Genomic DNA, 27,883 nt, shown 5'->3' on the forward strand with positions numbered 1-27,883 from the left:
ACTTCAGTGGAGTGTTTCTATTGAGGACTTTGCTGTTTAACTGAAGCAAAAGTAAGCGGGGGGTGGAGAGCACATGCTGGCCGAGGGGAGCTGCTCCCGCCTGAGGGGCTTCCTGGGGAGGGTAATCGCCCCTCGACGGAGGCTGTGCTCCGGAACGGAGACTCGGATTCACGGGCTCCGTGTGTTTGGCTGCGGCGGTGGCTGGTCACGCCCGGGGAGCGGCGGAGTTTGCAGCCAAGCGGGGCTGCCGCTCCCGGGCGGTCGTTTCGCTTTCTCCGGGCGTCCCCGGGGCAGCCACCAGCCGCGCTCCCGGGGGCTCCCTGCGCGCCCCCCGCAGGCTCCCCATGAACTACCCCGCGCCCCACCCTCCCCGCGTCGCATCTATTGCTCGCCGCCCCTCCCCCCGCTCCGGACTTGAGGGAAAGAAAGCGTCGGAGGCTCTCGAAGTAAGGGCGGCAGCTTGGCCGCGGCTTCACTTTCCAACGGCGCATGCTCGGGCCGCATGCGCGCTAGGCCGCTGTGCCGGGCGGGAGCATGCGCAGCAGGGCGCCGCGAGCTCTCCTAGCAGCCGGAGTGGGAGGAGGCGGCAGCGGGGAGTCTGCCCGCGGGGAGCCGCCCGTCTGCCCTGCGGCGTGCGCTGTGCCTATGGGGCCCTGAGGAAGCCGCGGGCAGCAGCGAGGGCTGTCGCGTCGGGCGGGAGGATGGAGAGCCAGGCGGGGGGCGCGGGCGAGGAGACGCCGGGCTCCGGCAGGGCGAGCACCAAGCGCGGCGGGCGCGCCGCGGAGGACGACAGCAGGAACAAGACCAAGCTGGTGAGGGAGCTGCGGGCACGTGCCCGGCGGGGGGCAGGAGTCACGCGCTGGGCGGGAGGGGGGGTTCCCGTCCTGGCGGTTGGCAGGAGCGTTGGGAGCCGGGCGAGTCCTGGGGGCGGTTTGCCTGCCCCGCGAGCCTGCGGTGTTGCGCGTGGGGAAGCCCTGCCCGTCGCGGTGCCAGCTGTGGCACGCCAACCCCAGCGCCCGCTTGCCAGCCGAGAGGAGGGCCCTGGGCGTGTGTGGCCGAGCGCGTAATGCTGTGCCTAAAGCACTGCTCCTTCGGGGCGGTTGCCCCGTGACTCACAGCAGCGACTCCGCCTTGGGGCTGCCGCTGAGCTCTCGTCAGTGAGCGGCTTCCTTCCAGGTGCTCACGCTGACCTAAGTAATCACTTGGGTAACCTCCACACGGCTACCTTTGTTCTGAGCGCAGGAGTCAGAAGATATACGCAACCAACGCATTTCACAAAATGCAGTCTAAATGCTAATTGTAAAGCCACCATTGAAGTTCAATGCCTAATTTGAAGATTTAGAGTTTATTAAATGACTTAAGTCTAACTTTTCTGCTGCTAAGCATTTTTAAGTCTTGCACACCTTGCAAGTTTAACTCCTTTCTTGTAGTAGCTGTGTTTACTTATTTCTGTTCTTTTGTAGTTGGGTTAGGAGATTGTTAGATTAATTTGCCAATTTGCCTTCTAACTTGTTAGTAATAACGGGACTACGGTACTTAATTCTTATTTTTTTGCTAAAAATTTTAATGTATGTTGAAATCCTCTGCCAACAAGTATTAATGGGAGTGCAGAACTAGGGAATAGTCATTGCCTTCACTAGGAGGGAGAGATTTAAATGGGTTTTAGAAATATTACTTCATGAAGATGGGTAATTCAGTATTGCTTGGCCCCTGTAGTTTATCTAATTTACATAACTGTTCCCAGACTGAGATTTGTGTGGAGAAAATTCCAGGTATTTGTCTGTGGAAGGTAGACTTACTGCCAAGACACGACATATTCTTGCAAAGGCACCCTTCTCTCACTCCTTTGCTGGTGAGACCCATATGTTTCTTCTAGGCCCTTTGTACTCAACGGAACTGCTCAATGTCTAAAATTACTCAGACATTTAAGATTGCATGATCATTCTGATAAAACTAGCAATATAAAAATGCATATTTGCTGTGTACAGCTTTGTCTGATAATTAGCATTGGCACTTTGTTTTGGCAGGGGTGGTGGTGGAAGGTACAGAATGTCTGATACATGCCTGATAAACTGAGATAGAAATGTAGCCGTGTTAGTCTGAGCAGAGGGTAGTGTAAAAAGACAACTTGTGGGAGTGGATGCTGAGGTGGCTCAGAACTTGCAAGGCAAAATTAGACTGTGCTCAGCTGGAGAGTTGTTTCATAATTTAAAAGAGTGAGCTTGTTAAATTTTGTTTGTTTGAACTGTAGCTGAGAAGAGCCACTTGCCTCCGTGGGCTCAGTCTCCTGAGCTTCAAGTGGGTTGTTCCTCATGCACCTAAGCTTCACTTCCTTAGTTTTATACATGTAATGAAGATAAAGGAATATTTCAAAGATTGGGCAGAGGGAAGATCTCCACTTATACTACGTATGGTTATTGTCTGAAATTCATGCACACACAGAGTAATTTATAGATTGGTATCATAGTTTTCATGGCATAATTGGGTTACTCAATTTAGCAGATCTGGAATAAGTTATGTAGGTTATTTTAAACTAATGCTAATAAAGACTCACTGTGCCTCAGTATCTTAGTGTGTATTGTGTATGCCAATATTGGTAGAAAAAATGTTTACAGAACAGTATTGTGGAGGTAAAGCTTGACATTTGACTTAAATCTATAAGTCTATGTTTCCATTTTACAGTGTACTGAGCTCAGCAGCTCTTAGTTATGAGATAGTGAGTGTGTCCAATGAGGGCAAGGGGGAGAAACAGTAAACATGATCTGATTAACCTTCCATAGGACACCTGGATTAAGGAGTAACATCCTGTCCTTCATAAGGTTGGAAGAGAAATGTGTTGTGACAAATGCTGGAATCTGCACTTGGTAGTTGTAGTAAACTCCTCTTCGTAGTTCTTATGAGAACTTACCCGAATATCTGAGACCACTGCCATCATCTCAAGGATTGGTGGCGAGTTCTACCTTTAAATTAAAAGTTCCATGGGAGCTGGTTTAAAAACTGTCCTTGGATGTGAATACAGCAAGGAGTCTGGTGGCACCTTAAAGACTAACAATTTTATTATGGCATAAGCTTTTGTGAGTTACAACTCACTTCAGTGAATGAAGGGAAAGAAATGAAAGGGATAGTAGAGATAAAGAGAATGCGCAGTTACATCAGAACTAATTTAATCAGGGTGGATGTGTCTAAAAGTGAGAACCTAAAGCTGAAAATTACTTTGACAATGTCCCGCTCATTACCACATCTATATTCAGACCCATTCTGATGGTGTCAAGTTTGCATATGAATTCCAGCTCAGCAGTTTCTCCTTGCAGTCTGTTTTTGAAGGGTGTTTTTTTAATTTAATGTAATTTAATTTTTTTTTTGCATAAGAATGGCAACTAGCAAGTCAAACTGTATGTACAGGGAGCTTAAAATGTTCTCCCGCTGACTTGGTATGATGTCTGTCTTGGTTTCTGATTTGTGTCCATTTATTCTATTACATAGAGACAATCCAGTTTGTCCAGTGTACATGGCAGAGGGGCATTGGTAGCACATTTGTAGATGTGAAGGTGAATGAGCCTTGATGGATATGGCTGATGTGGTTAGATTTTAGGAGGCTGTCACTAGGGGTACGTCTAGACTACATGCCTCTGTCGCCAGAGGCATATAGATTAGGCTACCAGACATAGGAAAATGAAGCGGCGATTTAAATAATTGCCGCATCATTTAAATTTACATGGCTGCCGCGCTGAGCCGACAAACAGCTGATTAGCTGTTTGTCGGCTCAGCGTGATAGTCTGGACGCGCGGGTGTCGACATCAAGGTATTCGTCGACCACCCAGGTATGCCTCCTGGGATGAGGTTTACCTGGGTGGTCGACAAATACCTTTGATGTTGACACCCGCGCGTCCAGACTATCGTGCTGAGCCGACAAACAGCTAATCAGCTGTTTGTCGGCTCAGCGCGGCAGCCATGTAAATTTAAATGAAGCAGCGATTATTTAAATCGCCGCTTCATTTTCCTATGTCTGGTAGCCTAATCTATATGCCTCTGGCGACAGAGGCATGTAGTCTAGACGTACCCTAGGATAGAAGTGCAGAAAGAGTTGACAGTGGTGTTTGTTGCAGATACTGGTGTGTGTCTGTGTCTTTAAGGTGCCACTAGATTCTTGCTTTTTGCTGACCCAGGCTAACATGGGTAACTGAAACCGTAACTTCTTTGGTGTGAATGTTAGGCATGATCTGAGATGAGGTAGGTTACTCAGCAGCAAATCTGCAGTAATTTAATCTAGATTACAGATGCATCCAATTGCTGTGAAATTTACCCTAGGAGTTTCATTGTTGTGCATGTATTAAGTAACTGCTGTTTTGTGGCGCTCTCCTTTTTTAATGTGGCTTTGACTTAGAGCAGGGCTACTCAACTTTGGAAGCCCTGGGGACTGCAGTGATACTCTGAGCACATGCCAAGGTATGCAAGTTAAGTGTGGCTGTATATACATGCAAATATATATGCAACGAGCTTCTTTCTCACTGACGGGCATGAATACAAAGATTAAGGCAAGACTATACAACACAGAGGCTCCATTTAAGTCAGTTCTGCTGATACTAATAAAATGCAATTTTTTTCCCGATTTCCACCCATATGACAGTACAGGCAGTCCCTGACTTACGCGGATCCAACTTATGTCGGATCCACACTTATGAACGGGGCTTTCTCGCCCCGGAGGTCGAGGTGGCGGATTGCTGCCTGCGAGCTCCGGGGCGAGAGAGCCCCGTTCGTAAGCTGCTCCCGGTGCCTGTGGTCTGCTGGGGATGGTCCCCAGCAGACCACAGGCACCGGGACTGAAGCCGCAGCCGTGGCGGGGTCCCTCGCCTCTGAGACTTTGCCAGAGAAAAGCCTCAGAGGCGCGGCACCCCGCTGCCACTGCGGCTCTGCTCCCTGTGTCCCTGGTCTGCTGGGGGGGGGGCAGCTAGTGTGCCCCCCCCAGCAGACCAGGCTTTTGTTGTGGACCCTGGGGCAGAGCAGCTGGGGCGCTGCCGATTGGTCCTGCAGCGCCGCTCTGGGCACTACTGGACCAACCCGGCAGCACCCCAGCTGCTCTGCCCCAGGTCCTGATTCAGCCACTGCTGGTCAGTTTCAGCAGTGGCTGAATCAGGACGCCTGGGGCAGAGCAGCTGGGGTGCTGCTGGGTTGGTCCAGTAGTGCCGAGGAGCGGTGCTACTGGAGCAACCCAGCAGCACCCTAGCTGCTCTGCCCCAGGCGTCCCGAAGTCAGCCGCTGCTGAAACTGACCAGCGCTGACTACAGGAAGCCCCAGGCAGAGTTTCTCTGCCCCAGGCTTCCTGGAATCAGCTGCTGATCAGTTTCAGCAGCAGCTGACTTGGGGACGCTTGGGGTTCTTAAGTTGAATCTGTATGTAAGTCAGAACTGGCGGTCAGTTTCAGCAGCGGCTGAATCTGGACGCCAGTTCCGACTTACATACAGATTCAACTTAAGAACAAACCTACAGTCCCTATCTTGTACGTAACCCGGGGACTGCCTGTACTTTTAATGAGCAATGATAGTCCAGGAATTTAACTACTAAAACTCATAAAACGGAATACCATTATATTGACCCTCACTGGGAGTGTGTTCCCAGTGGAGGCCATGTTCAAAGGATCCCACCCGCAGGCTGAGAGCCCCCCATAAACCCAAATCGCACCGCGGGCTGCAAATGAATGGGCTGTGTGTTGAATATCCATGACTTAGGGTCATGGTCCTCCAACTTTTTTGGTTGTGTGCCCCCCTGCTCCTTGGCTACGAGTGGAGTTGTGATCAGGGCTGGGAGCAGAGCTCCTAGAGGGGCCATGATTGGAAGGCAGTTGCTGTGACCAGAATGGAACTAGGGCTGAGTGGTGCTCCCTCACTGCCCCCTATGGAGGCTGACCCATGCCCCCTGAACATTCCTCTGTGACATACTTAGGAGGGCATACAGTTCCACAGTTTGGGGAACACTGATTTTGTGGCATAGCTGAGCCTAGCAAAGGGTGGTGGATGTTGCTCATGTGGGTTGGCTACAGCAGTGGTTTCTAACATTTTTATGTAAGAGACTTGCAAACCCATTTACAAACCTTTGGTGGAGCGGCAGCATTTTATTTGCATATTTATTACACAAATAATGAATATGAAAATACAGTGTTGTCTGACTGCCTACTCCCAACCCAGCCCCTTCTTCCCTAGTGCCCAACACCCTTTGACCCCAACCTGTGTCCCATGCCCTTTAAGCTCTGACCCCTATTGCCCATGCCAATACCATCTTTCCCCGTGACCCCACTATGCCCTCACCCAACACCCCTTTGTCCCCACATCCCAACACTTCAGAGCAAGGCTGCCCCTCTTGGGAGCCTGACTGTTATTGCCCCATGGAAAGGGGGAGCAGCTGTTGGTGGCGTGCATGCTCCCTCCTCTGCACCCCCTCCCTCCTCAAGTGCTTCTTGTGCCCCGTGGGTAAAGGGGAAGGAGCATGGAGACTTAGCTGGACCACCATTGCTGAGGAGGGAAGGAGGGAAGCATCTCTTTCTCCACTGCTTCCCACAGCTACATGCAAATGTGGCCACAGGGACAGTATGTGGAGCCCTGGCTGAGCTGCCATTTCTCAGGGAAGGAGGAAATAGGCACCTCCTGCTCTGCTTTTTCCTGCCATGCCTCAGTCACCAGAGCTGCTGGATCTGAGCTGCTGTGAACAGCTGGCTTGAGCTTTGGCAACTGCCCTGGCCTGGCAGAGGTCCATGGTCCGGCAGTTGGGAACTGCTGGATTACAATTTGCTGTGAGCTACCCAGCAACTTTCAGATATGTGTTCACACACTTCTGTTCACTAGTCCTGAAGTACGTTCACAGATCACAACACATCTCGGAGGGTCAAATCTGCAGTTAGCTCAAACACAATTTAAATATTGTCTCCCTAAATCGGTAGTGGGTGTCAGAGGTAAAACCTGCTCAGAGTATAGCTGACTATTTAAATAGCTTAATACCCAGTTGAATGTGCTTACCTTTTTTTTTTTTTTTAAAAAGAATTGGGAAACTGTGCAGGCAGTTTGTCCCCTGTGCATAATACAGGTATGTATGCTAGGAACCTCTTTACTAAGTGACTCAAAATTTGCACTATTAAATTGCCCCAGATCCTGATGATGAGGAACATTAATTTCCAAAATACTACTTCTGTTGTGTAATCTAAGTGGGAAGGTTTTAGATGCCGGTATTGGAATGACTGTCAGTTTGAAAGTGTTTATTAAATAATGCATCTATTCCTCTCTCCCCAGTTTTCCCCTCTCAATTTAAGTTAATTTTTCCTTATGGAGAATGAGGCTACTTTTGCTTGAGTATGTTGAGATGACTTCAGTATTATGGGAAACTCCAGGCACTTGACATAATGAAACATTACATATTTTTTTACATTTAATAATCAAATCTTAATAGAACTATAAAAAGTAATCAAAACCAGGTTCTGGACTAGAGTAATTAGTTTCTAGCATAAATACAAAGGTGCCTATTGTGAAATATTGAGCCACACATTAGCTTTATAGCTTTTAATTTCACAGGTTAAAAAAGCTAAAAAGATCTTACTTAGTGTATGGTTGAAATCTTCTATTATTCAAGCTAAGTATCAGAATTACGGAATTAAATGCAGGCTGAAGTACTACTGTCCTTGCAGAAGTACAGGGTGGCAGATTACTAAGCTGCTGTTCTTGAGTTCAGCCTGAGTAGTCCAGAGAAACAGGTTATTTTTACTTGAGATGCATCATCACCTAGAAAAGAGGTTCTCAACCTTTATCTTTCTGAAAAGAGCATATAAAAACTCCACCCCCATGCCACAACTGGCTTTCTTGCATATAAAAGCTGGATTTGTTTGGGAGTAGTAAGCAGGGCAACTACCTGGGCCCTGTGGAAGTCAGTAGCTTCAGCCTCTGGCTGCAGGTCTGTATGGAGTGCTTTGGCTCCCTGCACTGGACCATGATGAAAATAATGCTGGCCCTGCTTGGTGGACTCTGAAATCTGCTTGTGGCCCTATAGAGGCACTGGGCCCCTTGTTAAGAATGACTGACCTCTTTTGTTTTGCCTCTTGCAGGAGGTATACTTTTGTATGGTACACTTTTTTTTTAAGCAGGATTCAAGTCCTTTGGAAGCTTCTAAACTTTGTCATTTTGCAGTTTACTTTTTAATTTGCCACCTTAATTGTAATGCTACCACTAGCAATATAAAGTCTGTAGAGGCCTTTAGGAAGGTGAGCTGGACAGAGGCATGATCAAATAAAATTGAAGGTCTCTTACTAAGTTTGAGAGTTAAAAGAAAAAAACAACAAAACCCACCTCCACTACCACCTTGTATGTAAAAGTATTTTGTCTGTACTTCCCTGGGTTCTGTATGGTCAATTTCCTTTTCATTAACTTCTCTCATAAATAGAAATTCAGAAAGGATGTGACTCTGGAATACAAATGGGCATCTTAATTGAAGAAAGGTATATTACTTGAATCAACGTCTGAAACTTAAATTTAAAAAGGAACATAATTTCACATGTTGTATTGTCATGAACAGTAGAAGGACCCAAAACATACATGGTGTTAAAGCTTGTTCACTTCCTGACCTCTCTGTATTTAAAACAGTATATTATTGGTTAAAAATAAGCAATATTAAACTGATCTGTTTGCTATTCCTAGTGCTGACACAACAGTTCAGTAATGTAATGATGCAACTATAAAAGCAGGGTTTTTTTACATCTGGGTCATGGTAGTAAAGTACACTCTTAAGATAAGAAGCAACTGTTGACTAAACTATCAAAGGGTGACTGCAACTATCCAAATGTTCATTGGTGAGATGAGACATATAGGCATATTTGAAAGAGCTGTTTCTTGACCCCATAAATTATGTTGTGAAAAGGAATATAGAACACAGTATCACAGTTGACTGACTTCCTTAAACAAGTAGGCTTTAAAGCTTTTGTAGCGGATGCACAGAGACATTGTCTATAGAGCAAATAGAATACCATTTATCAGTAACAGAATGATAAGCACCTGTTGTTGACATTGATATTGCCCAGGTGTATCTCAATACCATACATGTTAAGTTACTTCAATGTTTTGACCTTCTCAGTAGGACTGCTGCACTTGCACGTCTAGTTGCTGTGTAGAAGCTTCATATCTGGCTCATGCTTGCTGACTTGAGCTCACAGGGCTTGGGCTGCAGGGCTGTTTTATTCCTCTGTAGATGTCCAGGCTCAGGCTACAGCTTAAACTCCGGTATTCTGTGAGGTGGAAGGGAGCCTAGGGTTTGGGCTCCTGCCCAGAAGTCTACACAGCAGTGAAGTAGTCCTGAAAATCAGAGCTAATTGGCACAGGCCAGCTGTAGGTTTTTTTTGCTGTATAGATATGGTGACCATATTTTCTAAACCAAAAATGGAGACACATTAGTCATGCCCCCTGGTTCCCAGAAGTCCCACCCTGGTGGTAGTACCTTCAGGCTTAAGATGGACAAATGACTGGAAGTAAAGCATGTCATGTGATCCCTCTAAGACTTCCTCCCACCATCTTCTACCAATAGGTATGGGTTTGGGCCTCATAGGAGCACCCTCCCCCTCAAGCAAGTATATTGTGATTGTATTAACCCAGACCCCAGACTTAGGGACACTGCAGTGCTGGGGTCCAACCTCAATTCAAGATGAGATCCAGGATCCAAGACCTATTACTTCACAGTGTAGATGCAGCCCCATTGGAAACAGGGCCTGGGTGTCATTCAGAACTATACCACAATTTCATGGGACAACTTCCTTAGTCCTTTTAATGGATGATGCTTACTGGTTCCAATTAACTGGTAATCTGAGGGGGCTGAAGCAGCTCCCAACCTGCTGATGGCAGGGGGCTGTTCCAGCCCTGCAGAGAGCCTGGTGCAGACAAGGTTTGCTCTTGTCCAGAACAGCCCTTGTCTGTGGGGGTACCATAGGCAGGGACTGCGCCAGTGTCTGGAGCAGCCTCTCTCCATGAGGAGTCTAGCCCGCTGTGGACAGGGCCTGCTTCAGAGGGATCTGAGAGCCAGTGGCAGCCCCAGTGTGATCTAACATCAACCATAACTGGTGAATGGGAATTTACATCCCTAATGAGAGATACTGCAACTGTATTTTTTGAAGTTACTGCAAAACTATCAAGTGTTCTCCATTTCCACAAGTCATAATGGCAATACTGAACTAACCCTGACAGTTACAGGGTGGAGAAGACCATGTCACTAATCCTCCCCACCACTACTTGAAAGGTACATTTCCCATGGAGGTCAATGGGGCTGGAGTATTTTATATGTAAATCTACTGGGAAAGCTATATGTCAAGACCATGATGGCAATGCCTACATCATATATATGGTAGCCTAGTGTCTGAGAGTCTGTAATGCTGAAATGCTGGCTGTTCCCTCTGGGCGGCGCTGTTACCTGAAATGCTGGCTGTTCTCTCTGGGCGGCCCGTGCTGCATGGGGAGTGTGGGCCCAAATGGCCGCTTGCATTACTTGCTCCCCTATGGCGGCCTGGATGAGCGGCGCAGAAGTCAGCCGAGTGCCATGGCGAGAAGGGAACGGGGAGGGGTGGTGACATAGACAGCCCCCTGGCCGTGTATGTCACCGCCCCACCCCCCTTCACCTCCCGCCGTGGCGCTCGGCTGACTTCTGCACCGCTCAGGCAGGCCACCGCGGGGGAGCCCAAACGGCTGCTTGCTCCCCCGCGGTGGCCTGGCTGAGCTGTACAGAAGTCAGCCCAGCACCATAGTGAGAGGCGAAGGGGGGTGTGGTGGTGACATGCGGCGTGACAGTGGCTCCAGGACCCGCCCCCTGGCCGTGAACGTCACTGCCCCACCCCCTTTCGCCTCCTGCTATGGCGCTCAGCCGACTTCCGCGCTGCTCAGCCAGGCCGCCGCGTGCGAGTAAGTGGCTCAAGCGACCGTTTGGGCTTCGCACCCCTCATGCAGAAGAGAAAGAGAGACACACAGAGGCAGGAGGCGAGGGAGAGCTGAGAGAGAGAGAGAGACGGGGCAAGAGACTGGAGGCTCAGGAGAGCTGACCGATGTGAAGGAGAGACCTAAAAATCCCGTCTTACAATGGGCTAATTGGCTAGTTATGTAAGTAATACCTAATAATAATTGCCAAATGAGACCACTTCCCAACTTGCTTACAAAGAGCCTGATCCAATTTAAACTTTAAGTTAGCATTGGGCCTAAAGCAATCGTTGACATTGCCTAAGAAGATCCAGTTTACATTTAGTCACCCTTCAGAAATATAAGGGACCAATCAGTAAAAGTCCCACTTCATGGTAGAGGCAATTTTTGAAGAAAATTGGAGAGATTTTGAATTGACTTCTGACAGCAATGCTTTCTCTCTCTGGACGATGGGGTCTTCAGCACAGGTTTCATTTTGTGTGTCCGAATAACTCAGAAATGTGTCGTCATAGCTAACTCCATTCACGTCTAGGCAATGTGTAGGCAAAGACAGAAGAATGAATCCCTTGAACCTGGAAGTCAAAACATCTGCCCTCTTCACAGAGCTTACAAAGGGCTTGTTTACCCAGACTCACAAGTCATGACAAGCCTCTCTGTAGAGAGACAATATGTCCTGACTCCCTGTGGACACACCAGGTATTTTCACGTGGCATCTTAACATGCTGTTTAAATCATCAACTTGAATGAGTAAGAATCACAAAGTCTGTCCATCATCCACACTGGAATGACATGGTGATTTCACCACCATGGTAATGGACCTGATCTCTCTGTAGGTTCTTATGGAATATTAGGGAGCCCAGGGTGGTTTCTTGAGGGAGAGGCCAGGGGTACTTCTATATCAGTGGTTCTCAAACTTTTTGGCCTGTGGACCACTTGGCTCAATGTAAACCTTTCCACGGACCACCAGTTGCTAATGGACACTCACTGTTAATTACATAATTACTAAGCCATGTTGCTAGTGCAATGGATTAATTTTGCTAGGGAGAATGGATTAATTTTAAATTATTAAACAGAATAAGCGTTTTACTTATTCATGTTACGTTATCAAACTTCATTTTCAATAAAGTAAAATACTAATTTCTGGCCAGCACACAAGATTTCAGTGTTTTCATTTATGGCAGGGATTGGGAACCTTTTTTGTTGGGGAGGGGATGGGGGGGAAGGGAGAAGGACACCGATCCACAGAAAAATCAGCTGGGGACCACACCAGCGAGAAGCAGAAAAACCTCCTCTCCAAATCCCCAACTGAGACACCATGCTCCTCTGGCGCTCCAGCCTCATGGAGTGAGGGGAAGGGACAAGGAGGACTGAGGTTCAGGGCTTCCCATAGGCCAGACTTATTTTTCTAGGGTTCTGGGGTTATTGGATTTTATGAACCCTCTGAGGTGGGGGAAAAAAAGGAGGGGTTCAATGTGTGACAGGGCTGCCAGCGAGTGGGATGGGGTGAGGTGCAGAAGGGGGAGAAGTTGTGAGGTCTGGGTGGAAGGTAGGGTGCAGAAGCAGGCTGGGAGTAGGGTGTCTAGCCAGTGGAGAGCGCAGGAGCAAGGGAGGGAGCAGGAGTAGGGTGAGAGAAGATGTCTGGGTAGGAGGTAGGGTGCGGGACAAGGGAGGTTGCAAGAGCAGGCTTGGGGGGTAGGGTGTTTGGGCCAGGAGAGAGAGTGCAACAGGAAGGGAAGGTGTTAAGTCTGTTCAGGAGAGAGCCCAGGGTGGGAAGCAAGGGAGGGTGTTGGTTCAGGGTCTTGGCAGAGAGAGGGGAGTGAGTGAGGGGATTAGAGTGTGGGGGGTATGGGTACGAGGTGGGCTGCTTATCTGGCTTTGCGCCCCTTTGCAGTGGGGAAGCTTCTGAACAACATATCACTGTGCTGTCATTCACCCAGTGGGGTAGGGAGGGCATGGTGTTGAGCCCTGGCACCCCCCACACAGCGGGGAGCCTGTGCAGCCTTGAGGCTGCTGCTCCAGCTTCCTGCTTGGAGGTACGGGGGATGGGAAATTGAATAAAGCCCTGGCTCGTGGAGAGCGGCGGAGCAAGCGGCTTCATGTGCTCCTGTTCTCCTGGTTGGGGGAGGGGGGGCGGGCGGGAGAGTAGCAGCACACGGCGTGCACCTGCTGAGCCCGAGTGCACCCTGCTCTGGGGTTCTGTGTGGCCCCTGCTGGGCTGAAGTGGCTGCTTCAAGGCGCTGAGGTCTGGGAATGGCTCCACCGGGTTTTGTTGCTTCCTTGGTCATGCCCAGCACTACCCCACCCCCCCCAGCAGTGACTGCTATAACAAAGAACAAGCAGCTGCCTGGAGATGATGGAGGAAGTGGAACTGGAGGCTTTGGGCTTGCCAGAGGCAGTCCCATGGGGGCAGGGAGGATGTGGTTGTGGTCCAGCCGAACCAGGGAACCCGTGCACGCTGGAGGCAATCCCATGGGGTAGGGAGGAGGTGGCTGCGATATGGCTGGACCGGAGCTTGTGTGTGCCAGAGGCAGCTCTGTGATGGGAGTGAAGGGGCCACGTGGGGCTCTTGTACATTTCAAAGCAGAAGCCCCACAGGGCAGCAGTGTGTGTGTGTGTTTGGGGGGGGGAGAGCATCAGCAGCCAGATTTCCAAGAGCAGGGTGGGATCCGGCATGTAACGTTAATCTCAATAAGTTCTGGCTTATCAGTTAACCATTTTCATGGTTACACTTTCACATCCCTACTTCCCACTTGATTTAAATCCATCAGCTGCACTCATGTGGAGGGTTGTCATATGATTATTCACCTTAGAGGTTCCTGTCTACCTTCTTAACTTAATTGTCTGCTAACTGCCCTTAAAAAATTGTCAGAAACAAGTGTGGTCGAGTAACCATTTAGAGGAGAGGGAGAACAGAGAATCCCAAAGAAGATCTTTGCTTTTAACTATCACGTAGTTCTGCTTAATTGCTGTAAATCTACAAAGCCCTTTAAAACAGCTTGCATACAAGATTCAAGTAAAATGGTAGTTTGGCTTGCCAAATCTGGATTAATATTTTCAAATAGTCCAGCAAGAATGATAGCATGTAGGCATTGTGTATCTTTTTTGCCTGCATCATAGTACCATACCTTACAGTAAAATTCATGGTCAAGACATTTAAGTAGGCTTTTAAAGTCACCTGTTGGAGAAAAGGTTAGCTAACTGAAAGTTGAGTATCTTGATTGTTTTACAAGACTCCAGCAAAACATTTTATGTATGCTTATATTTCTTCATTTGTGTACTAAGCCATCAGTATACATGGTGTTTCATGTGGTTTGTAAACAAAGTTGAGATATGGATCCTTCTCCCAAAGAGCGCTTAAATCTAAACTGGCTAGACAAACATTCAGAAATTAACTCAGAAGGGACTTGGAGGAGGGAGACTGTGAATCTTCATTAAACCCTCCGTCCCCTGAGAAAAGATGCACAGCCATGAAGCTGCTTGAAGAGTTGGCTTGCTGCCTACTTACTATAAATCCATTTTAAAATGACTCTGTTTATGTGTTTTATTTTTTTAATTTATTTTGCCACAGATTAGTATTGGAAAAAATGTCACGCTTAACTGCAAACTAACAGTTAAAAATAATTTTTGTAACCAGTGCTTCCCATTTTAATATATATCCTAGTTAAGTAACTTTTTAAAAATGAGACCTAAATATCTCAGGGTTTCTCTACACTGCCACTTCACTATGGTGTAACTTTCTCACATGACTGCATGAAAATAAGACACCCATATGCCAAACACACAAGTTACAATGCTGTATAGCGTCAGTGTAAATAGGCTCCCAGTGCTGTTAGCTACTCCCCTCGTGAAAATGGTTTTCCTACAGCACTGGGAGAGCGGTCTCCCAGCTCTGATGCCGTAACCACACTGCTGCATTAAAGCACTGCCATGGCAGCACTTGAAACTTGTCAGTGTAGACAAAGCCTTAGGCTAGGCCTACTGATGAGCATAATGTCTAACTCTTATAATTCTAATCAATTAGTGCTTTAAAGTGTTTGAACAATTATTCTGGAATTGGTCAAATGCTCAAATCTGAAATTAGTAAAAATTAAATGTATAAATGGTTTGGACATGCGTTCTCAAATTTAGTTTACCTGCTGTATAAAAACACTTGAGTGCTGGTGAATATCACTGGCTGAAGGGAGGCGAGGCAAGCACCAAAATCACGGTCAGACCTGCATGATCACATGCCATTGTAAACATAAAATCACATCCTTAAATCCTAATGTAAGCAGAAGAACAATGAAATTCTGCACAGGACCAGTATGGGCAAGCGTGCAACTTTAGAGACGGGTGGGATGGGGCGTTCTATATGCTTTATGAAAATATACTTAGGATATGAATGTCATAGCTGAGATAGGTTTGATGCAGATTGGCTTATGTAACATAATTGGACATGTTGTAATATACTGAATGATTATCTCATTTGTATGCATGCATCATCTTGAGGATGGAGTTAGGAATTTTGACCTAGGTACTAGGGATGTAAAATTCTGTTTAATTGTTAAACTGATTAACTGATTACAGGGGTTTGGGCAAGGGAGACTACTCCAGCCCCACTGGGCTGTAGCAGCTCTTGCCTGCAGGGCAGCTGGGCTCCCTGCGGACAGAGACTGCTTCACCACAGCAGCCCCTGTCTGTGGGTGCCCAAGCTCTGGTGTCCAGAACAGCCTCTGCCTGTGGGGCACTTGGGCCCACTGCAGGTAGGGGTTGCTCCAGATCCCCAGATCTGTCCCAGTCTGTGGTGGGCCCCCACCATTTAAAAGTTAACTAGAGCCAGTAAGCAGCACCTGTAAAGGTTAACCTTTTACATCCCTACTAATTACCTAATGGCCCATCAGTAAGCCAAGGTCTACACTAAAAGGGAAGGTTGAATTAAGATATGCAACTCTGGCTACATTAATTACCTATTTGGAGTTAATGTACCTTGTTTGAGTTTTCTTGCTGTCCCCACAGTGAGTGTCTGACAGGAGCCAAGTGCTCCTGCAGCTTCCCATACTCCACACAGAAGCAGGAGTACTGGCTGCTGCTGGGGGCCCCCTCATTTTTAGTGAGTCTCAAGTAGACTCGTTAAATCAAACTCTGGAAGATTGATTGCAGCAATGTTGATCATTTGTTTAGTGGCCCACAGACAAGGAACTGTAACAGAATTAACCTTTCTGGGAACTTGTGAGTTAGCCCATGAATGATTACATATACATCACCTGATATTGTAACTCATCTTCATTTCTGTTTTCTGAGAGAAGCTGGGAGGGGGGGGGGGGTTCAAACTTGAAACAAAGGACTCCCGCTGTATGCAAATCCATTGGTTAAATGAGCTGTCCCAGGTAAGCGCCCTGCACCCCAACCCTGCACCCAGCTCTAAGCCTCATCCAAAACCCTAAGTCCCTAAGGGTATGTCTACACTACCACCCTAGTTTGAACTAGGGTGGTAATGTAGGCAACCGGAGTTGCAAATGAAGCCCGGGATTTGAATTTCCTGGGCTTCATTTGCATAAAGCCGGGCACTGCCATTTTTATATGTCCTCTAGTGCGGACTCCGTGCCATGCGGCTACACGCGACACGGATTAGGTAGTTTGGACTAGGTGTAGCCGCGCGGCACGGAGTCTGCACTAGCGGACATTTAAAAATGGCGGCGCCTGGCTTTATGCAAATGAAGCCCGGGAAATTCAAATCCCGGGCTTCATTTGCAACTCCGGTTGCCTACATTACCACCCTAGGTCAAACTAGGGTGGTAGTATAGACATACCCTCACTCCCTCCCAGACCCCGCATCCGAGCCTGGAGTCTGCGCCACCAACGTTGTAGACCCCATGTCCCAACCCTGAGCCCTCTTCTGCACCCTTACTCCCAGCCAGAGCCCATACCCCACCCTAACCTCCTGCTCCGAGCCTGTTCTCGAACTCTGAGCCCACCCAGGAGCCCCCTCCTGCTCCCTCATCCCCAACCCCACCCTAGAGCCCGCACCCCCAGTCAGCGCCTTCATCTCCATCAACCCTGGTTCCTACCCATACTCCAAGCACCCTCTGTCCCACCACTGCCTCAGATTATCAGTGTGCAGACTGAATGGTGGTACCGATATGGAGGTTGTGTTGCACATCATCAATATATTGGTGCACATAACAAAATTCATTCCACACATGACATAAAAAATTAGAGGGAACACTGCAAAGAACCTGTGGGTCTCTCTCCTGACACTGAGAATGAGAGAGTTTCATGAGTTCACACTGTATAGATCTTAATACAGCATAAAAAGGAATTATCTAGAGTTCAGCTCTCAGAGGAGCTGTGTACTTATGTTCTGGGAAAAGGTTTCACACTGTACTGCCTTCAGTCTGTCAGCAGCCTTTGGGATATGTCTCAGATCAGGCAGGAGAGCTAAGGTCGACAAGACAGAGTAACGGAGCCCACGTTGTCAGGGGACTCATTGGTTTCTCAGCGTATCAGGTAACAGTCCCAAAGAGGTCCTGACCCTTCACAACAGGTACATGGACAAATGTGTAGCTAGCCCCATAATTAAGAGACATTACATTTGGCAACTGGACTGTTCGGTTATTTATGGGCTACATTGCTTTTCACTTGAGAATTGATTCAAAAGCTATTTAGTGACCATTTTATAATGAGTTCTCAATCCACAACAAATGGAAATGGGGTGAATCAGTTCTTCACCTCAGTTTTCATCATCATGCTTATAAGCAAATTGTATCAGCTATGTTCAGAAGAGGTTCTTCCAGTACCAAACCTGTTGTGTGGACAGATGGTTTCCCCTCTCACTAGTGTTGCCCATCTGGCACCTTTCACAAGCATTAAATTCACTTCAGGTAAACTAAGTAGGCATCTCAAATTGTTTTTCAGATTATTAGGGTAACTTTTAGTTCACTGACATTTAACAAAAGAGATTTGGAAAGCAGTTTTTTGTTTAATGCATTCTCATCTACCCAAATGTGCAGCAACTGACTAGTGTCACTGATGCAGTCAACTGATTATCTGATTTCTCCATGTTACTTTGAAAAGGATAAATTTTCTTTGCAAATATGTTACCATGAAAGCATGCATTGATGATAGCTGGTCTGTTGATATTGTCAGTGTAAATCCAAGAAAAGTGCCAAACTGTTCTACATTCTGAGATGTTAGAACAAATTAATGGTTCTGGATGTATGTTCTAATTTTTATATTTAATATGGAAATTAAGTCTAGAAGGAAGAGCGATTTTGTTGTTCATATGTCTTTTGAGTATTTGCTTTGCTGAATATTGTTGCTAAGTGAATTAGTCGGTTGCTGTAGTACACCAGGCAGTCCCCGAGTTACGTGGATCCGACTTACATCGGATCCCTACATACGAACGGGGCTTTTCTCGCCCCAGAGGACATGGGTGGCGGGACCGCCCAGACGCACCGCGGTCCCGCGTCCTCGGCGGCTTTGCTCCGCGTCTCCCTGGTCTGCTCGGGGGGGGGGGGGAGGGAAGGGGCGCAGCTAGTGCACTCCCCCCTCGCCCTCCAGCAGGACCAGACTTTTCTCACCGACACCTGGTGTAGAGCAGCTGGGGCGCTGCCGGGTTGGTCCCGCAGCGCTGCTCCTCGGTGCTACTGGACCAACCTGGCAGCGCCCCAGCTGCTCTGTCTCAGGCGTCCAGATTCAGCCGCTGCTGAAACTGATCAGCGGCTGATTCCAGGAAGCCCGGGGCAGAGCAGCTCTGCCTCGGGCTTCCAGTAGTCAGCCGCTGGTCAGTTTCAACAGCGGCTGAATCTGGACGCCAGTTCTGACTTACATACAAATTCAACTTAAGAACAAAACTACAGTCCCTATCTTGTACGTAACCCGGGACTGCCTGTACTCTATGGTATCTCTGGGAAGTCAACCATCACATAGAAGGAATGAGCAATAGTATATGAAAATATATTCAAATTGTCACATGTATTTGCCTGAAGCATTCATGATTGTCATTTTCACAGCCACACATCCAATGGTAGCAATAAAAACATCCAACGCAGTATTAAATTTTCTTCTTCTTAGGGGCTTCCCAGTATTTTAGTGACAACTCCACTGTACAGCTCCTCAAGTCTATTCTCTTGCCCAGAGTGCTTTTTACAGCACTTAGGAAGGAATAGAGTTCAAGAGCACAACTTGTACTCGTCTCTCTCACATGTATGATAAAATGTGTGTATTCCTGGGTTAAAGTTCATTGAATGGCAAGACTCTTTACTGATGCAGGCTATTAACAACCACTAAGCCATTTGTGATACAGCCATACCATTAGGACAGAGGTGGGCAATTATTTTAGATGGGGGGGCACTTCACAAATTTTAGAGTGGCCCTGGGCCACTCTGGAAGGAGAAGGGCCTCAGGCTGTGTGGGCGGGGCCAAGACATTTCTGTGCTCCCCGCTGACAGACCCTGATTGACTTGGGGGTGAGGGAGTATGTGAGTCTTTGCCCAGCCTCCTCTGAGAGGACTGCCAAATTGTATTGACTACTTGATTAGCTAATTACCTGCCTCTTTACGTCTTTAATGTGAAAATGTAACTGGGTACGTGGCTGCATGTAGGCTTCTGATATGTGCAGGGAGCTGGCTTAAAAGCCATCTCCCCTGTGCTTCTACCTCTGTATTGGAGGCAGTAGTGTAGGGGAGGGCGCAGAAAGGAGCCGACTCCCCCTCCCCCGCCACCCTCCTCAACCATGTAACTGCAGTACTGAAAATGTCAGGGGTTACAGGGTTACTTAATTAAATGCATTTAACATCCCTGGTGGAAAGCCTCAATTTACATTGATTTTAATCAAGTTTTTAATTTTACTCTTTACAAAGGGTGCATTCTCAATTAATTATAAATTGACACATTTCAATGATTACACAGAGCTTTTAAACTAGATATAGTACGCTTTCTGCTACTTGAAAGGGAGCACAAACAATGCACTCATTATTTAGGTGATCCCGTAGCTTTATATTTTCAGATTCTTAATTGTACACTTTTAGTTCATTACGGTGACTCCCCGGATCGTCACCTTGTTTTGGTGAGTGGGATTGCGCATTCCAGTGAATGCAAGAGTGATTCCGTAGGGGATTGAACTCCCAGTAGGGTCACCAATGGCGGCAAGGTCAAGGGGGAGGGACCAGACAAAGAATGATCCTAAAAGCCCTCAAAGGCAGAATAAGCGGAGGACAGCAAAGGTACTGCTACAGTGGCTGTGAAGGCGGACAAAGGCTGCAGCGGACAGGAGACTCTCATTCGTTGTGGATTCCATGCCATCGGACCTGGGCCTTTTAGCCATCAAGGATCGTGTGGTGGCTGCAGTGCAACAGCCTCCCCATGTTAAAAGAAGTCACACACAAGCATCTTCCTATGCTCTACTCTTTTAAACTCAAGCCCTACAGTGACTGGCTACTAGAGCAGGATTATGAAATCCAGAAGTTTTTAGTCATGGACCAGCACGTAGGCAATGGATGTATTTTCATTCATTCCATTTTAAGGCCCAAGGTGGTAGAACGGTCTGGCAGCTGCCTCCATGACTGAGCAGCCCTATTTAGGATCCGCTCTGCTCACTCTGGTATGGGGGGGGGAAGGGGGGGAGATAGAAAAGGTGCCCTAAATATAGTCCAACCCCAACCTCCCTTTCTGGATAACCGCATCCGGTAGGTTCACCTCTATGCGGTCAGATTCGAAGATTAAATTTTGGAACATGGAATATTCAGACTTCAATGGACAATCCAGACAGTAGGTGACCTGAAAGATGCATGGCTATTATTGCCCGTAAGCTCCAACAATTTATCATCGACACAGATGCCCTGGCAGAAATGTGTAGACCAGAAGGAGGACAGCTAAGAGAAGAAGTCAGAGGGTACATCTTTTTCTGAAAAGGAACCCCAAAGAAAGAAAAACAAATTAATAGAGTAGGATTTGCCATCAATAGCGAAGTAACAAAGATCTTAACTGAAGTCCCTGTTGGCATCAATGAGCGTCTCATGAGTCTCTGCTTGAAGCTTGCCAAAAACCAACAGGCAACTGTCATAAGTGCTTATGTACCAATTTTAGATGCCAAAGATGATGTGAAAGAGAAGTTTTACACCCAATTGAACAGTCTTGAAAGACATCCCCAAAGAAGACAATTTTATTCTTTTGGGAGACTTCAGTGCCAGGGTTGGAAGAGACACAGACCTCTGGCAGACCAACATTGGAAAAGGAATTGGCAATAGCAACTGCAATGGAGAGCTCCTCCATGTGAAATGCATGGAACACAAGCCTGTCATCACGAACACCCTTTTCTGGCAGAAGAAGAAATTTAAGACCTCATGGCAACATCCTTGATTGAAGCACTGGCATCTTATAGATTTTGTCGTCGTCTTTTTTCAGGATCGGTGCAATGTCCTTCTCACACGTGCAGTGACTACTGCTGGACCAATGACCGCCTTATCCAATCCAAGATGGCAATTAGGATTGTCATTAAATGGAGAACTCAGAAGAAACTGATCCAACAAAAGATCAACGTACAAGGCTTGAAGAGAACCCCCCAGATGAAGTCACTTCCAGATAGCGCTCCAAGGGAAGCTGCCAACAGTACACCCTGAAGACATGGAAGAGCAGTCATGTCAATTGAAAAATGCCATCATTGGAGCTTGTGGAGAAACCATTGGCTACCAGTCCAGGAAGCATCAGGACTGGTTTGAAAGACAATGAAGCCGTTTCTTCTCCCCAGAGGGAGCACTTTTATGAGCTCACTCCACTTCCCACTGGTGGGTGTGGGGGGAAGTCCCACTCCCTTCTCTGAGTGACGCGCCAGAGGAACAGAGTGAGCTGGGGCCGAGTTAGAGATGTTAAATTTTGATTGTTCAGCTAATCGAATAGTTGATGGAATTTCTATTGACTACTTGATTAGTCCACCCCTCAGTCTTTTAAATGTAGTAGGAACTTTTGCTACATTTCAAAAGCTGAAGCACCACAGTTCCCCACGGCTCTTATGCCTTTTAAATGTAGTAATAGGCCTGGGGCGCTCTTGCTACATTTCAAAAGCAGAAGTGTGCAGGGAGCACGGGACGAGTGAGCACTCCAGCAGTCCTCACTCACCCTGTGTTCCCACTGCTGTGCGTCAGCCTTTGAAATCTAGGGCTCTTGCTGCATTTCAAAGACTGAAGTGCTACAGTGGAACCACAGGGCAGTGGGGACTGCTTCAGTTCCCATTTATGCTGTTTCCCCAGTGGCTCTGCCTGCCCTGTCTCCTGCAGAGATGGTGCTGGGAGGAACTGGCTTATAAGCTGTGTCCTCCCCCTCCCCCCCCCAGCACCGCCTCCTTCCCCGTCACCTCTCTTTGATAGAGGCAGCAAGGGGGTGGGCGAAGAGACTAGTAAGTCACCGTTGGACTCTCCAATAAGCTTAGTCCATAGTCGACTAGTCGCTTGCATCCCTAGGCTGAGTTGCTCCTCTGTGCCACCCCTTCCCACTTGCTGCTGTTGGTGAGTGCAGGGTCGGGATGGGAGTGATGAACCTCTACTGCAGTTGCCAGACTAGACCTCTCACTGTCTGGATACCCATTGACTCAGGCCCTGCTGGCTTCTGGCCAGCCCTTGTCCCCCCTCCCACTTGGCATTTGGGGTGACATGTACCTCCCATTTCCTCCACGCTGACAGTTAAAATTGGTTTAACTTTTTTAGATATAAACTACTCCTTAGTCTCTTGATGAGACAAGTTTCGTAAGTATAAGATGTCATTCAGATTTTTTTTTACAAGTAGTAGATCTCATACTTTCCCTTCTAATTTTTTTTGTTATAAAATGGAAGAGATGCATTTTTTCCATTTGATTGAATTCTTTAAAAAAACATTTTTTTGTTTGTACCTGCTAGTTCTGAGTTAGCTCTTCAGTAAAGTGAGCTTCTAGATGCTTAGCTAGTGACTTCTATCTGGTCAGTGGCACGACTTTGTTTGAAACATCAACAAATATGTACTGCTTGTATGGTTCATCTCTAGTCTTGAAATGTACTATGTTTATTTATGGGCAATAATTAGATGTCCATGTCATACTAGCATCTTCTTCAGCAATTAGCCTTTATTCTGATGCTCCTGTTTTGAGAACATTGGCAAGAAAACGAAGTAAGGAATACTGGCAAGAAAATGATCCATCATCTTTAATATCTGCAGTTAAATTTTGTTGTTGGGTGTGTGTTTCTTTAGTGTCTCCATGTTGTTTTCAAACTTCAATAGCATGAGCAATACTGTAGCTATATTCTTGTGGCTTGGCCAAAGCTATGAAAACTAGGTTTCAGGATAATCAGTATATCTTGTAACTTTCTTTTTACTCCTGTGATGAGTACTTAGGCAGTGATAGTTGTCTATCTTTTCACAATTTCCATCACATTGTCATCAGAATAGGCCAATTCTTAATAAATAGCTGAAATCAGTCAATGGCTGAATTCCATTGCACATCTTGTGGGAGAATTATTTTGGCTCCTCCTAGCCTTTTCAGTGAACCTGAAAGCAAAATGTGTTACTGCAGTATTTGCAATTTCAGCAGTACTTTACTTTATTCCTGGAGTTGTACTTAAGTTTTTGGCTAAATGATCCATCAAATGAGCACACCCTCTAGCTGAAGATTTCCTGATTGAAAGTCAAATTTAGGCATTTAGGAATCTTCACATTTTTTTCCAAGATGTTTGGTATGTTACTACAAATAAAGGTTTAAATCAATTTGGATAATAAATCATGAGGATTATATTCCCTATAAAACTGAGTTTAGATTAAATCATTTAACAATATTACAAACAGATGCAGTAGAAGTATTCTTTCATTCACAATCTTATTTTTTCAAGCAGTGCATTGAGTAATATTCTGAGTTAAAAATATTACTATTTTGTCTCAGAATCCATCTTAGACCTAAGATGGTGGCCGCATTATAGCAGGTCAACACAGGGAGTTGGCTTTTAAGGTAACAGCTCCCACAGAGATACTGCTGGCTACCCCCCCACCCCCCCCATGCTGCTGCCTCTGTATCAGAGGCAGCAGCATGGGGGGGGAGAGACTCTCACCTTCTCCCTCCCTGCCCCAGTTGTTGCTGCCTACAATAGAGGCAGCTGTGCCTATGGGGGAGAGGTGATTTTGCCTGTAACTGTGAAGTTTAACTGATGAGCCCACGCTCATGGGTTAACTGTTTAAATTTGTACACTGTCACATCCCTAATCAGGACCAGCAAATTCCACAAATGAAGATTGCTCAGTTCATTTATGCACCAAATTCTCCCTTTTGTCTTGTTTAGATGCAACATTTCATTCACATGGTTCAGTCATTATGACCAGGCTACGCTCCACCAAACAGAGAACAAAAAAAATCACAATGCCAATATATCAACCAATGATACACCCAAACTTTAAATACTACCTGCAGTACTAGTAGCTGCATTTCAAAAAAGATATTAGAACTGGGGAAGGTACACAAAATGGGCAACAAAAAATTAGCAGCAGTATGGAACAGCTTCTATACAAGGAGAGACTAAGACGACAGACTATTTCGTTGGTGACCTTCATATAAAAAACAAAACGGGCACCAAATGAAATTAACATGCAGTGGTACAAAAACCAAGGGAACATCTTCATGTATACACAGGGACTTCTTCACACATACACAGTCAACACATAGAACTTGTTGCCAGAGGAATGTTGGAAAGGCCAAAATTACACTTTGTTTTTTTTTTTTTAAAAAAAAGCATTAGATAAATTCCTGGAGGTCTGGTCCATCAATGTCTATTAACCAAGACTATCCAGGATATATGTCCCAGGTGTCTCTAAAGCTCCAGAAGCTAGGACCTGCAACAAAGTATGGTTCACTCAAAGTTACTCTATCATATTCCTTCTCTTTGAAGCCTCTCATGGTGTCCACTATCAGAAAACAAAATACTGAGCTAGATGGGCCATTGGTTGGATCCAGTATAACTGTTCTTATGCAAGACTGCCAAATACAATGTCTGAGAAAGAAACTGAACACTTAGTAAAAATGTCAGGAAATTTGTTAATCTGCATACTGACGAGCAGTGCAATGCACAGAATGATCTAGTAGTGCAGTGGTCCCCAACCATTTGAGGTTGCCGGGGCGTGGTTGTTCGCCCGCCAGGCGCCAGAGGGCGGGGACACTTGCACGCCCGGGGGCAGGGGCTCCCCCCAAGGGCCGCACGCCCGGGGGCAGGGGCTCCCCCCAAGGGCCGCACGCCCGGGGGCGGGGGCCTCCCCCCAAGGGCCGCACGCCGTGCGCCTGAGGCCGGCTCCAGCTCCATGCATGCGCCACGTGCCCGGGGTCAGGCCAGCCCCGAGCACTTGGCAGGCGCACACAAATGCCCCTGCGGGCACCGTGTTGGGAACCACTGAGCTAGGATGTTTGTTTGTATTGAGAAATAAATCAATAATTTTAGATGCCCAGAAGTAAATATAAAAGTGCAATTAATAAATACTTCCTTAAGAAACTAATACGCAAATAACATTTTGAAATTGAAAAGTAGTAATCCCCAGGCCCTCAGAACACACCATGATGGTAATCTAAGATACGAGTTACTAGAGTAGTAAGACATAGTAGGCAGTCCATAAAAATGATGCAAAAATGCTTACTAACCAGTTCACTGATTTTGTTCAGACGTTCCATGCCATCTTCAACTCATTGTTCAGAAGAGCATCTTTCATAATGTTTTTCTGACAGCCAGGCCTTATATCTCTGTTACACTGTTTTCATTTGGAATAGTGATAGAGATGTAGCCGTGTTAGTCTGGGGTAGCTGAAGCAAAATGCAGGACAATGTAGCACTTTAAAGACTAACAAGATGGTTTATTAGATGATGAGCTTTCGTGGGCCAGACCCACTTCCTCTGAAGTGGGTCTGGCCCATGAAAGCTCATCATCTTGTTAGTCTTTAAAGTGCTACATTGTCCTGCATTTTGTTTTCATTTGGTTCATCATTCTTTTTTACCTGCAAGTATGGGAATTTATTAAAAAATATTCCACATAAGGGTTGTCTGTTCCATGCAGCCTTCCAGTTCCTTAGTGATATCAGCACCTAGGAACTGGAAGCTACATTCTGAACAATGTCATACCCTGCTTTAACAATGTTACTTCTTTCTCTTTTTTGCTCTTCTTCTTTGTTGTGTAACTCCATCCCCACCCTATCTCCAGAAAAGCAAAAGAACAATCATCCTGCCTATGTAAACTACATGTGTTTTGTGCTTGCTGCATTTGCAGTAGCTTCATGTAAGTCAGGGGTCCAAACGTGGAACTTGACACAAACCTAGGTGGCCCATCAAGAGCTGAATTTGGGTGGAGCAGCATGTTGGTGGAGGGGTTCATGGCTGTTACCCCTCCAAGCTACTGCACTCCGTGATCCTTGACTTTTTGGGGCTGGTGTAAGTGGGGCTGGAGCCCTTGGCTAGCTGGTTGTGGGATAGGCAAGCCTTGTGGAGCTGCCAGCCTTGTTGGGGAGGCTCAGGCAGCAGAGCTTGCACTTGCTAAGTCAGTGATCCAATCTCTAGGGTCCCCCTTCTGTGGGCACGATGCTCAGTGGTATATGGCCCCGGGAGTCCCTGGGCTCAGACTTCTACCTGTACATACCAGCTTGGATGCCCAGCTGGAAGCTGCTGCATTCTGGCCACTATGCCAGGAGTCTAGGGGTGGGCTATGCTACAGGTGCAAGGCCACAAAAGTGAGCTTGGTGGTGAAGGAGGAAGTCTCGGGGTGCAAGGGAGGGATAGGGAGGCTGCAAGGACCAGAGGTGTTGTGGGGAGGGTTTGGCCCAGAGAGGCAGCGGGGCAGGTGGATTCAAGGAAAAAAGTCTGGGATCTGTTGTTCTAAGTGGGACTTAACATAATTTTATTACTTGAATGTTAACAAGTGGTGTCGAAAGTGGGGTTTTTTTATATTTCAGCTATGTAATGATGACAACTGATGTCTGTGCCAAAGAGGGAAGTAAGAGGAAGAACAGCTTCTTACTTCAGAGCTTGTGAATTACCTTTCAGAAATAGCAGCTGTTCCGTACTGCTGAAAATGGGACTGAGGCAATAGGCTGCCCACAAGAAAGCAGCCATGTGTGCGCAGATGAATGGAGAAGTAGCTATCTTTAGACAAAGATGGGGAGATATTATCTTGGGACAGCTTCAGTTGTTGAAAGACCAGGGGTGGGCAATAATTTTGGAAAGGGCGGATCCTCGGGCAGAAGGGGCAGGGCCTTGGGTGGAAGGGGCAGAGTTGAGAACTACCCTGCTGGGTATGGTGACCTTATTTTCTGAACAAGCTGCAGCTAGTAAGAACAGTTTAATTTAAATTACGAAACAGATTAAGCATTTTAACCATCTTATGTTAATTTATCAAACTTCATTTTAAAGAAAGTAAAATATTCTGTCCAACACAAAAGGTTTCAATGTTTTCTTTATTTATGGGAGGGCTGGGAAAACATTTTTGTGTCTGGGGTCACTAACTCATTAAAAAAAAATCCGTGAGAAGAAAAAAATTCCTCCAAAATCCCCCCCAACGCTCACTGATCTTGCCCCAACTGAGACACCTCACTTCTCTGGTGCCCCAACCTCATGGATGAGGGGAAGAGAAGAGGGTAACTGAAGTTCAGGGCTTCCCATAGATCAGATTTACTTTTCTGAGGTTCTGGAGTTAGTGGATTTTATGGATCTCCTTAGGCTCTTGGTTAGGGAAAAAATGAGGGGTACAGTGCATGAGACAGGGCTGCCAGCAACTGGGATGGGTGCAGGATCTGGGAGAGAGTGGAGTGCAGAAGTAGAATCCGAGTAGGGTGTCGGGCCAAGTGGAGGGAGCAGGAACAAGGGAGGGTGCAGTGTGTGGCCAGGAGAAAGGGTGCAAGAACAAGGAGGATGTCAGAGCAAGCTGGGGCTACTAGGTCTTGGGGAGGGGAAGAGAGAAGTGATGGGATTGGGGTGGGACGTCTGGATATGAGAGGGAA

The 27,883-nt window shown here is 46.8% G+C and overlaps 1 protein-coding gene across 5 annotated transcripts in view; it reads left to right on the top strand.

Moving 5' to 3' along the window:
• Positions 1 to 500: 500 nt before the first annotated feature.
• The window catches only part of DIAPH2 (diaphanous related formin 2), a 778,453-nt gene continuing 751,070 nt past the window's right edge, over positions 501 to 27,883 (top strand). For 2 of the 5 annotated variants that reach the window (XM_089781655.1, XM_089781657.1), the window contains exon 1: positions 506 to 812. In XM_089781655.1, coding sequence (XP_089637781.1) covers positions 702 to 812 — 111 coding nt within the window. In that variant the 5' untranslated portion in view covers positions 506 to 701. Of the gene's footprint in view, positions 813 to 27,883 lie in introns of all 5 variants that reach the window. The other 3 variants (XM_075896761.2, XM_075896762.2, XM_089781656.1) reach the window with 3 other exon arrangements.

Source organism: Pelodiscus sinensis, chromosome 13 (assembly GCF_052426305.1).
Source record: "Pelodiscus sinensis isolate ZL-2025 chromosome 13, ASM5242630v1, whole genome shotgun sequence".
NCBI lineage: Eukaryota > Metazoa > Chordata > Testudines > Trionychidae > Pelodiscus > Pelodiscus sinensis.